General features: G+C 44.3%; 1 protein-coding gene and 1 long non-coding RNA gene across 5 annotated transcripts; one reads left to right on the plus strand and one right to left on the minus strand.

The window, feature by feature from the left end:
• Positions 1 to 557: 557 nt before the first annotated feature.
• On the minus strand, positions 558 to 4,929 carry LOC117873372. The gene is made up of 2 exons (XR_004644702.1): positions 4,335 to 4,929; positions 558 to 1,030 (listed from the first exon to the last, which is right to left on the minus strand). It is a non-coding gene; the product is annotated as an uncharacterized LOC117873372 (long non-coding RNA).
• Positions 4,930 to 5,070: 141 nt separating this feature from the next.
• ZBTB14 (zinc finger and BTB domain containing 14) lies at positions 5,071 to 12,086 on the plus strand. 4 transcript variants are annotated; one of them, XM_034762694.1, is made up of 3 exons: positions 5,071 to 5,208; positions 9,035 to 9,117; positions 9,573 to 12,086. In XM_034762694.1, the coding sequence occupies exons 2-3, from the start codon at positions 9,115 to 9,117 to the stop codon at positions 10,914 to 10,916; spliced, it is 1,347 nt and encodes a 448-aa protein (XP_034618585.1). In that variant the 5' UTR covers positions 5,071 to 5,208; positions 9,035 to 9,114; the 3' UTR covers positions 10,917 to 12,086. The 4 variants fall into 4 exon arrangements, with proteins under 4 accessions (XP_034618585.1, XP_034618583.1, XP_034618582.1 ...); XM_034762692.1 differs by lacking the exon at positions 5,071 to 5,208 and adding an exon at positions 5,431 to 5,887; XM_034762691.1 differs by lacking the exon at positions 5,071 to 5,208 and adding an exon at positions 5,431 to 5,879.
• Positions 12,087 to 12,333: the final 247 nt, after the last annotated feature.

Raw genomic sequence — 12,333 nt, forward strand, 5'->3', positions numbered from 1 at the left:
TCCCTGACTCCATCCCCCTCTGCCCTAGTAAATTCACTTACATCCCATGGAAATGCCATGGGAGAGTATGCTGAACAAGTTTTGCTACCCCCCCCTTAATTAACTTTGGGCCCCTTGTGTTTATCTTCTTATTCTTTTGCTTATTCTGCACAGTAGAGAGAAGCATCTGATCCAAGAAAGCTACTGTAAATGCAAAAACCTACAGTATGTTTCTGCAACACTAAAGGTGCACATTTAAATGCACACAGGTCAGACTATGAAAAGATTAAGATTTGCATAATAAAAATAACTTGCATTGACATTGTTATATTACATTTTTATTAGGTTGTCTATTAAATATTTACTTTAATATGTAGTGGGCTAAATTCTGCCATCAGATATGCAGCTGCAACTTCTATTAATTTTTAATAGGGTATGCAAGTACAATTTACATTCATTTTGATGGGAGTTGTGTGAGCATAAAGAATGTGTCACTATATGCTATTACTGTTACACTCCTCTGCTCTATTACATATGAGGAAACACACAGATACACAAAGGTACAGAGAAAACAACCAGATTGTTAACATTTTATATAAGATATGCAAAATAGTCTCTTATACTTAGATTTAAAATAGTTAACAATTGTTTTAAAATTAAGTGCTTTTATTATATTATTATTACAACAAGGTAGACTTCTTTTAACTTGTGAACAAATTCAGATTAGGTCCTGTAGGTATAGATATGTTTTTAACTGGATTAACTGTTTATCTCCATTTGGGTAGGAGATTTATGAGTACAGATTGGGTGATGTCTCTGAAGCTTTGTGGATTCATTTCTTGTTCCAGTTTGTGGTATGTAGTCTGAATTTCCAAGGATATTTTTTCCAGAGGTAATAGTACTATTGCAGAATACCATCGGTGCTTGAACACTTCTCTTCCTGCTGGTTGGTACTGACTGTTTCCTTGACCATTGGAATCATTGGAATTACTTCAAAAAATTCTGAGGGGCCTGATTCTTCTCTCACCCTAGTGTAAATTATGAGCGAGTCCTTTGAAATAAATGGAATTATGTCAGCATAAATCAGGAGTGAATGAAAATCAGACCCTGAAAGTCCACTAGAAGGGAGTTGATCACTTAGATGGAGAGTCTCCACAGATTTATGTTTCCTGTCATATAGACCTTATGCCCTTGTACAAACAGTTCAGATACTTCCATGGTGCTTGACACCAGCTGGGTCAGATATTTCATTGCCATTACACTGATTTATACCAATTGAGGATTTTGTCTGGTATCTTAATCTAGTCCTGGTCACCAGAAATAAATCTTACTATGTACAGTTGAAAAGCCTCCTTAAGCCACAAAACTCAGCCACCCATTCGTTAAACTTGGGATAGAATAATGTCTTCTCAAATCCCTTCACCAATATCTTCTGAAGATCCTTATATGGTGATATTGATAAGCTATCACAGGGGTAGGCAACCTATGGCACGTGTGCCAAAGGCGGCACGCGAGCTCATTTTCAATGGCGCTCACACTGCCTGGGTCCTGGCCAGTGACCATTTTAAATTTAAATGAAGCTTCTTAAACATTTTAAAAACCTTATTTACTTCACATACAATAGTTTAGTTATATTATAGACTTAGAGAAAGAGACATCTAAAAACATTAAAATGTATTACTGGCACGCGAAACCTTAAATTAGAGTGAATAAATGAAGACTCGGCACACCACTTCTGAAAGGTTGCCAACCCCTGAGCTATCATTTCCAAGGTCTAATGACTTCCAATATTCAATATTATAAATATAAGTAAGATCAATGCCCAGTGTTGCATTCCTAGTGGGGTTTGCGCAGATACTGCTGACACAGAACCTTAACATGACCATCAAGGTGTTGTGGTCAGTAACTAAGGTACATTTTCAGCTATATAGTTGTGGAATTTTCATACACCAAAAATTATGGATGGAGACTCTTTTTCTTTGTACATGATTCTTCTAGTTCTAGAGTCAAAGCCAATCAGTCTCTCCTTATCTTTCTCATAAGCGATACCACAGTGCCTTCTCCATATGCATTGCAAGCTAAATTAAGACTGTGTGTCTTAATGCACAAATACATTTCTACTGAATAGCTGCTATTTTCATTTATTAAAAGAAGTACCATTTCATCATCCCCAAAATTTGTAAACTCGTTAGCAAATCATGTAAAATTGATTTTAAATGTATGCTTTCCCCATGCCATTTTTTACTTCCGTCCTTTTTTCTTCCTTTTAGTTTATTTTATGTGGGATCACTGTAGGAATATTTTATACATTAGGCTTTTTGCAAAAACATTTGGTTTTGCTGTGTCATACATTTGCCCTATTTGTTGACCATCTCTACTGCTTAATCATGTTTCAAAAGTGAATTGGGAAGTAAAATCTTTAGTCCTAAGCTCACAATTTGCAAATCATTACCTTAAAGACCGAATACAGTCAGAAACTTTTTCTTCTAGTTTCAACAGGGAAATAAGTAAGTCTCCCACTAACAATTTAAGCTAAGCTGTTTATTAATGCTTGGTTGAGTTCCCATGTAATTTGTTTCATTATGTGGTGCTGCTAAATTTAAGTAACCCAAAACCTTAGGTCATGTTGCTCATAGGCACATACTTGTTTTTATTCAGCCACATAACTAACAATCACACAGTGCTCTAGCATCAACAGGTAGAAATCAGCAAGTCTTTGTCTCTGTTTGCTCTGTCATGGGGTTGGGGTGCATTCCAGATCAGTAAGAGCTTGTGTCACCGACTCGGTAAGCCTGAGTAGCTCACACTGCAGAGACCTACAGTAGCAAAGCATTGTGAGGCGCCCAGGTTTGCTGCTCTAGCTCTCTGCCTGGGATGCTTACAGTCCTCAACAAACATGCAGGTCACACCCTGAGAGTCTGTGTGCTATGCAGTCAGCCTTGGTTAAGCAACCTATTGATGGATGCCAAAGACAGCTTCTGTCTTTGCTTATATCTTAATCATAGAATATCAGGGTTGGAAAGGACCTCAGGAGATCATCTAGTCCAACCCCCTGCTCAAAGCAAGGACCAATCCCCAGACAGATTTTTATCCCAGTTCCCTAAATGGCCCCCTCAAGGATTGAACTCACAACCCTGGGTTTAGCAGGCCAATGCTCAAACCACTGAGCTATCCCTCTCTGCCATCTTCTAAAGTTCAATGACTTCGTTCCAAGAGGCAAGGTGACCTTATGCTTTTTTCTCCTTCCTGTGGGTTTCCCATCCCCTCGTATGTAAATAGGGCTTCCATTGTTTTGATTCCATCATACTTAATTTACCTAGGAGACAGGTAAATAGCTGCCTGCTCTCCTGTCTGAGAAAGAACTTGTTTCTCCCTGTTTGGTGACAGACAGTAGCAGTATCCATATTTCCTTATAATAATACAAATTTCACAATATTAATCACCAGTGTGACATTAGACCTACTTCTTGGTTATAACCTTCCCATATTACTGTTAAATCCTAAGGTTGGCAACCTTTGGTATCCAGTGGCACAATGAGGAGTTATTTCTATTGTATCTGCAACTGACGGACAACAGGCTTTAACAGTTAAAAGATGTGCTCAGGTAGAAAGAAAATTAACAAATTATATATATATATATATATATATATATATATATATATATATATATATATCTCATTACATAAAAATATCACAGAGGAGTGAGACACCAGGATAAGGGTCAGCAATTTTGAAGGTAGTCACTTTGTTTCTCCCACAGTATGAGCTGATTTTTCTAGTAAGTTTTTATTGCAATATTCTCTGGCATTCTTTGTCAAAAATGGTTCCTAAGTCAGCAGCTATGTAGCCATCAAGATTCTGCATTAATCTTTTCCAAACCAATTTCTGCTTTTGTGCTATTCTAAAAGATTTAGGCATTATTTTGTAACATTTTAAATTTATATTTACCCGCAATTTATTTCACCGAACATCTTGCCATCTGGCTGGTATTTTAAGAGCTCATTTTTCATTTTGAAACAGAAGAGAACACAAGATTGGTAATGAAATAAATTGTCCTGGTTGTTCAGTGGACATATTATTCTTACAAAAATTGAAACCCTAGCATAAGTGCTGGAATAGGGGGCTGGCTTGAAGTGGTTTTCATCATATACACGGTTTATAGTTTGGCTCAATGGCTCTCAGCACCCTCATTATACAAATTGTTCCAGCCGCCCAATTGAAGCAATTGAAAGTGATGTTCTCAGCAGTGATGTGATTCCAGGCCCCTTCCTCTGCTGTGGGGGCGAGATGGGTGATAGGGCAGGTGTTATAGTGAGAAAAATATATCCACAGGGGCATTGCTCCTGTTCCTCTTACCTATCAGGCAGGTGGTCTGTGGGCGCTGACCCAGTGTTGGCCTTGTCGCCATCACACAGGCGCACGGCCAAGGGGCACTTGGCTAATGATCAGCCTCCCCTGCTAGTTCTGTTACTGCCCCGCAGGTTTCCTTCGCCCCCCCCCCAGTCAGACCCGGCCAGAGAAAGCTGGGCCGCCGCGCCCCCTTCGGCCCACGTACACCGCTGTTACAGGAGCAGGGGGGGGGGCAGCTGGGGGCCCCGCTACAACTGCCCCCGCAGGAGGTAGCACACGACGCTCATCCTCCTCCACCTGCCGGGCCCGCGGGGAGTGGCAGCACCTCGGCCCGGCGCTGCGGGTAGGGGCGCGAGGCGGCCCCACTTCCCTGCCGGACCCACACCCAGGCCGCGCGGCGACCGTTACCCCGCGGCACCTCAGCAGCCAACCCAGCTCGCTGCCGCGCTGCGGGACGGCTCCGTGAGGCGGGCGGGCGCCAAGCTCGCGCACCCAAGCGTGGCTGGGCGGGTTCCCGAGAAAACGCCTCCTCCTTTTGGCGCCCGCTTCGGGATGACGTCACCGCCTCGCGGCCGCGCGAGCCTCACAGTCGCCGCGGCGCGCGAGCGCCACCCCTCGTCTCGCACAGCGCGGCCCGCGAGGGAGGGGGAGCGCGGCCCGCGAGAATGAGCAAGTCCCCCTGCCCCCACTCGACAGGCGCGCCCTGCCCGCACCGCGCATGCACGTACCCCGGCGCGTGCGCGCACTAGATGCTCGTGCAGGAGGCGGCGGTGACGGCCAGAGAGACGCGCGCAGACCCCCCCCCCCCCCAAAGCCCCCGTCCCACCAGCAGCAGCGTCCCCGCGAACTGCGGCACTGAGCGCGGCGGCGGCGGCAGCAGGTAAGCGCGGCTCCCCCGCATACACACGGCGGGGCCGCTGCGCGCGCTCTCGTCACTGAGGCTGCTGCCCGTCAGCCTGGCCGGCTCGCGCCGGAGACATGGAGGCGCCACAGACGCGCCCGCCGCCGCCAGCCGCAGCAGCCGCCGCGCGCCGCTGCTTCACCCCCTCCCTCCTTCCTTCCTTCCCGACGCGCGCGAAGAGACGCCGCCGCCGCGCGCCAGCCCCGAGCCCACTGCAACAAAGGGGAGCGGGGCCGCCGCCTGCGCGCCCTGGCCCTGCCCCGCGGGGCCGCCGCCGCTCTGCAGGCGGGAGGGGGCGGGCAATGCGCGGGCACCGCGCAGGGGATCCCGCCTCCGCCTGTCCTCGGCGCAGCCCCGAGAGGCGGCGCGGACGGGCCCGGGCTGGCGCTGCGAGGCTCGCTCTGGAGAAGAAGCCGGGCTCCGGTCTCTAACAACCCGCAGCGAGGAGCAGAGCCCGGCAGTGCCCGCCTGGCGCCGCGCACCGCCATGGCCCGCGCACCTGCACTCTGCCGCGGCCCAGGGGACGCTCGCACAGCTGGCTCCGGGCGCACGCACTGGGCCAGGGACACCCGGGCCCGTGGGCGCACGCCGGGCTCGGCCCCTTACTCGCGTGTCGCCGCAGTTAGGTGCGCGCCGCTGCCTAAACCCAGGTGATTTGGTGAGCGAGAAACACCACGTGGCTTCGTGCAGCTTTGCTGTTGTTTTACGTTAGGCCCAGTGATCGGGATGCTTTAGCGCTGGGTGCTGTGTGTACACCACAGAACAAAAACAAAAACACACCCCTGCCTCAGTGGGGTGGGGAGAACAGCTGTTTAAAAAGGGCAAAACAAAACACTATTTTACTTGCCTGTTTAAAAAAAAGTGACCCTTATTTAAGTGGAATTTTACACAGTTGCCTCATAGTGCACACCAGCTCCATAGTAGGCACCACAGTGCCTGCTGCAAGATTACAAGCATTGAAAGAAGCTAGCAAATTTTCTATTTTCGGTTTGTATACATCTGTGCATTTATATAGATTAATAGTTTCCAAGGCCAAAAGGGACCATTGTGATCATCTAGTTTGATCTCCGGTATAACACAGGCTAGAGAACTTCCCCAAAAACAATTCTTAGAGCAGATCTTTTAGAAAAACATCCAATCTTGATTTGAAAGTTGCTGGTGATGCATCCCTCATGACCGTCACTGTTGAAAATATATGCCTTATTTCCTGTCTGAATTTCTCTAGCTTCAACTTCCAGCCACTGGCTCAGGTTATACCTTTCTCTGCTAGATTGAAGAGCCTCCTCAATATTTGTTCCCTGGGTAGGTACTTAGAGATTTGATAATGTGTTATGTATACACTATTTCAGTTTTCCCATAACAATCTGTTAGGTTGAAAAGATGCTTATCAATGGGACAACAGAAAAACTCTTTTAAATTTTAAATCAGTGTTTTGTTTATACAAAAAATGACAAGACATGCTATTGACCATTAACAGGGACTCTTTACTATTTGTAAAAAAGTTAGTTCCTAGTCCCATAGTTTTTAAAGCGGTTCTTGTTTTCTTTTATACATTGAAATTGTTCTGTACGCCTCTCATACCTGATTATTTTAGAACGTCATTACTTGGGGGGGGGGGGCGGAATCCTGATCCATAAAAGGACTTAGGCGCCTAAGGCCAACATTGATGTGCCACTGAGAGCCTCAGAAATGCCACTCAGCTGCCACCTAACTCTCCGTAGGTGCCTAAACTCCCTAGGCATCTAAATTTCTATTGTTAAAGTCCCCTGGGTGCCTAAGTTTCTGCCAATGAACATGTCTCAGTCCAGGCCAGAGGTGGTTAAACTATGGCCCGTGGGCCACATACAGCCCACAGGACCCTCCTGCCCAGCCCTTGAGCTCCTGGCCCGGGAGGCTAGCCCCCATCCCCTCCCCTGCTTTTCCCCCTCCCCCGCAGCCTCAGCTCACTGCACCGCCAGTGCAATGCTCTGGATGGCCGGGCAGCACAGAGGGTGGAGAACGGGGCGGGGAGGGGGTGTTGAATGGGTGCAGAAGTTCAGGAAGGAGGGGGGGGTGGATGGGGCGGCGGGGGGCAGTCAGGGGTGGGTGTTTTGGGGGCAGTAGGGATAGGGAGCAGGGGCGTGAATGGGGTGGGGGGCCATCAGGGAACAGGGGGTTGGATGCGGCAGGAGTCCCAGGGGGCACATCAGGGGATGAGAAGCAGGGGGGGTCAGATAGGGGTCGGAGACCGGGCCACAGCTGGCTGTTTGGGGAGGCACAGCCTTCCCTAACCAGACCCCCATACAATTTTGGAAACCCGATGTGGCCCTCAGGCCAAAAAGTTTGTCGGCCCGGTCTAGGTGCTCAGGAGACCATCTCATGCCTAAGCCCCAGCAGGATCCTCAAACTAGGTGTTTCCTTGCTTATATTGCCTGCAGTTCCCAATCCAGTAGGAGTAGATGTTGTCAAAGCATGCCTAACCCCACACAAAACAGCTAGGAGATGGAGTTGATGACACTGTCCCCATTATAATTTTAGTCCATGGCACCTAACTCTTCCCATGAATCTTCAGGCAAACAGTATGTTTGTTTAAATATGGTTAAATGTAAATTTATACATTTAGAAACAAAGAATGTAGTTCATACTTTCAGGATGAGGGACTTTATCCTGGGAAACAGTGACTCTGAAAAAGATTTGAGGATCATGGTGGATAATGAGATGAACATGAGCTCCCAGTTTGATGCTGTGGCTAAAAGGAGGGCTATTGCAATCCTTGGATGCATAAACAGGAACCCGGAGTAGGAATAGATAGGTTATTTTACCTCTGTATTTGACACTGGTGCAACTGCTGCTGGTGTCTACAATTCAAGAAGGATGTTGATAAATTGGAAAGGTTTCAGAGAAGAGCCACGAGAATTATTAAAGGATTAGAAAACGTGTTTTCTAGTGATAGGAGCTTAATCTATTAAATTTAACAAAGAGAAGGTTAAGGGATAACTTGATTACAGTCTGTAAGCAGGGGTGCTGGAACCAGAGGTGCTGGGGTGTGTGCCAGCATTCCCTGGCTTGAAATGGTTTCCATCATATACAGGGCTTAAAGTTTTGTTCTGTGGCTTTCAGCACCCCACTATAAAAATTGTTCCAACGCTATTGTATGTAAGAACCTACATTGGGGACAAATATATAATAAATCTATTCAATCTAGCAGAAAAAGGTACAACATAATCCAATGTCTGGAAGTTGAAGCTAGACAAATTAAGACTGGAAATAAGTTGTAAATTTTTGACAGTGAGGGTAATTAACCATAAGAACAATGTACCAAGAGTTGTGGTGCATTCTCCATCAGTGGTAATTTTTAAATCCTAAAAGATACACTCTAGTAATTATTTTGGGGACATTATATGGCCTGTGTTATACTTGAGGTCAGACTAGATGATCACAATGATTCCTTCTAGCTTTGGAATCTATGAATTTTATGGGGAGCCTAGGCCCCTAACTTGGGGCTGTGGATTCCATTGTGCCTTTAGCGCACAATTCTGCAGCTGTGGTGTATTTTTATAGCTATTTCCTAACCACCCTTGCAATTCATAGATCAAATACTGTTTGCTATAAAATTAGTCAAAACTTAATTTCATTTAAATTTTACTTTAACAAAACAAGTTGTATAGTTTTTAACTGCTTGAAAAGGTGAGAATAGACTCTTAATTTCCTGAATAACTTTTAATATTGCTGAACATGTTATTTAATTATGTTACTTAATTTGAGAAACAGATTAAGATAGTGTATAATTCTCTGTTCTTACCTTCTCCAATGTTCTTTCTTTCAGGTTCAGAGTGCCCATAATAAGGATTAGTCGTCTGTCAAAAGTTTAGTGATTGATTATTAAGAAAATTTCCTGCATTGTTCATGGTATGGCTTAACCTTTTATGTTTTGTATTTAGTTTGGGTTACAATGGTAAATGGTTATTTTATGTACGTTTCTAGAGCTTATATGTTTAAATGTGTAAATACTTATTGACATTTCTTTTTGTTATAAGAAATATGCAAATTTAAATATGCCAGTTAGAATTACAAAAGCAGATTTAATGTAAATATGTGAGTAAATTTATATTTCCTTACAAATAAAATTGGTCATTGAAAAAAATAGCATTTTTTTTCTTCAAAATATGTACATGGTACTAGGTGAAAAAGAGACTTAACATTAATATTTTTTACAGTCTGGAGGACATGTTCTGATCAAATTAAGTTAATGTTTTCATTTGATAATTCTTATTTTTTATTTTGTAGATGACACTTAGAATCATATCTTATGAGTTAGTGTTTTAGTAAAAAGTCAAGACTTTTTTTTTTCTTTCTCTCTCCAGGAGTTTTTCATCAGTATGTCTGAAAGCATTAAATATAATGATGATGATCACAAAACAGTGTTTCTGAAAACATTAAATGAACAACGTCTGGAAGGAGAATTTTGTGACATAGCTATTGTGGTAGAAGATGTGAAATTCAGAGCGCACCGGTGTGTGCTTGCTGCATGCAGTACCTACTTCAAAAAGCTTTTCAAGAAACTGGAGGTTGATAGCTCATCAGTAATAGAGATAGATTTCCTTCGTTCTGATATATTTGAAGAGGTTCTAAATTATATGTATACTGCAAAGATTTCAGTTAAGAAGGAAGATGTAAATTTGATGATGTCATCAGGTCAGATTCTTGGTATTAGGTTTTTGGATAAACTTTGTTCCCAGAAACGTGATGTATCTAGTCCCGAAGAAAACGCCCAATCCAAGAGTAAGTATTGTCTGAAAATAAATCGTTCTATTGGAGAATCTAATGATAACCAAGATGACGAGGTTGAGGAAATTGGAGATCATGATGATAGCCCATCAGATGTAACAGTAGAAGGAACTCCTCCAAGTCAGGAAGATGGGAAATCTCCTACTAATACACTAAGAGTTCAAGAAGCAATTCTAAAAGAGTTGGGGAGTGAAGAGGTTCGAAAAGTAAACTGCTATGGTCAAGAAGTGGAGCCCATGGAAACAACTGAATCAAAAGACTTAGGATCTCAAACCCCTCAAGCTCTAACCTTTAATGATGGCATAAGTGAAGTGAAAGATGAACAGACGCCAGGATGGACAACAGCAGCTGCTGACATGAAGTTTGAGTATTTGCTTTATGGTCACAGGGAACAGATTGCATGTCAAGCATGCGGTAAGACATTTACTGATGAAGCACGATTGAGAAAACATGAAAAGCTCCATACTGCTGATAGACCATTTGTTTGTGAAATGTGCACTAAAGGGTTTACCACACAGGCTCACTTGAAAGAGCACCTGAAAATCCATACAGGTTACAAGCCTTATAGCTGTGAGGTGTGCGGAAAGTCTTTTATTCGAGCTCCAGATCTGAAAAAGCATGAAAGAGTCCATAGTAATGAAAGGCCATTTGCATGCCATATGTGTGATAAAGCTTTCAAGCACAAGTCCCATCTAAAAGATCATGAAAGAAGACACCGAGGGGAAAAACCTTTTGTCTGCAGCTCTTGCACTAAAGCATTTGCTAAAGCATCTGATCTAAAAAGGCACGAGAACAATATGCACAGTGAAAGGAAACAAATTACAACAGCCAACGCCATCCAGAGTGAAACAGAACAGTTACAGGCGGCAGCCATGGCAGCTGAAGCGGAGCAGCAACTTGAAACTATCGCTTGTAGTTAAAGACAAAAGCAACTTTATCCAAAAAGTAACTTAAGAAATTAAATTGAACAAAAATTTAAATGTTGAAACATGTTTAGACTGATCATTATCTTTTCAGGATAAAATATTTTTAGAGGGATTGAACACTGCATGGGAGCATATAGCAGTGCTTGGTTAGGTATTTTAAAATACTTCAAAGATATGTATTCTTAGAATATAAAAATAATTTTGTTATTAGCACTAACATGTTTTAATTTCAGAAAACGAGGAAATCTCTATTTGATGATTCTGCATACTTGTCCTTTGTACACATTAGTAAAACCAATGAGGTAAATTATGTCTAACAAAACTGAAATTTGTAGAAAAAGTTATAAGTATGGGAACAAAATATTTTTTTAAAAGAATTTTTGGGTGTAGTTATGCAAGAAGCATATAGTACACCTAGAACCCATGAAATTTCATCTGTTGGAATCCTTGACACTTTTATTTCCTCCTTTTTCCTCATTCACTGTACTTATTAGCTATTAGTGCAGCAGGTTGGCAATTTTGGGTAATTGGTCAAGCGGAGTTATCCTGCTTCTTTGTCCACCCCCTTAAATTCCTCTCTTTAATCTAGCTGGTGCATACAATACTTGCTCTTCTAAAGGTTAGACTTTTCACATTCATAATAGCCTAGATGTGTCCCCTGGATCAACAAATGGAGAGGACACAGCACTCATCTACCCTTTCTGTGTAGAAAGGAGTAGGGCTCAGTTGTCTCCATGTACTCTTCAGAGGCCTTTTCATGCTGTATACGAGAGATGGACTGGAGGTGGGAGGGAGGGCAAGTGGGCAGAATTTGTAGAGAGATATATTGTTCCAAATCTAGCCCCATGAAAATTAATCAAAGATAATGCAATCTGAGGCTGTATTGTCTTTGTCATGTAGCTTCCCCTCACTCTTCCTAGGACAGCTGAGGCAAAGGGATGCATAGGCACAGACTCCCAGGAAAAAAATGGTAGGTGCTGAGCACCCACCGGCAGCCCCCTATCAGCCCCCCCGATTTCCCCCAGCGTCTCCTACCCACTGGCAGGCCCCACTGATCAGTGCCTCCCCCTCCATCCCAGCGTCTGCTGTGGATCAGCTGTTTCGCAGCATCAGGAGGCGCTGGGGGTGAGCGGGGAGGAGCGAGGGCGCAGCGCTCTTGGGGGAGGGGGCAGAACTGGGCGGGGAAGAGGCAGGGTGGGAAGAAGCAAGACGGGGTGGGGCATTGGGGGAAGGAGTGGAGTGGAGTGGAGGCAGGGCCTGGGCAGAGCCGGGGGTCGAGCACTCCCCAGCAGATTAGAAACTTGGCGCCTCTATGAAGGGATGTCTGTAGAAATATGCCTCAGTGGAATTAGCTGTGCTGTTGAGGGGAGGGATTTGGTACCAGGCGCCCTGCAGATCGCTGCCTGCAACT

Source organism: Trachemys scripta, chromosome 2 (assembly GCF_013100865.1).
Source record: "Trachemys scripta elegans isolate TJP31775 chromosome 2, CAS_Tse_1.0, whole genome shotgun sequence".
NCBI lineage: Eukaryota > Metazoa > Chordata > Testudines > Emydidae > Trachemys > Trachemys scripta.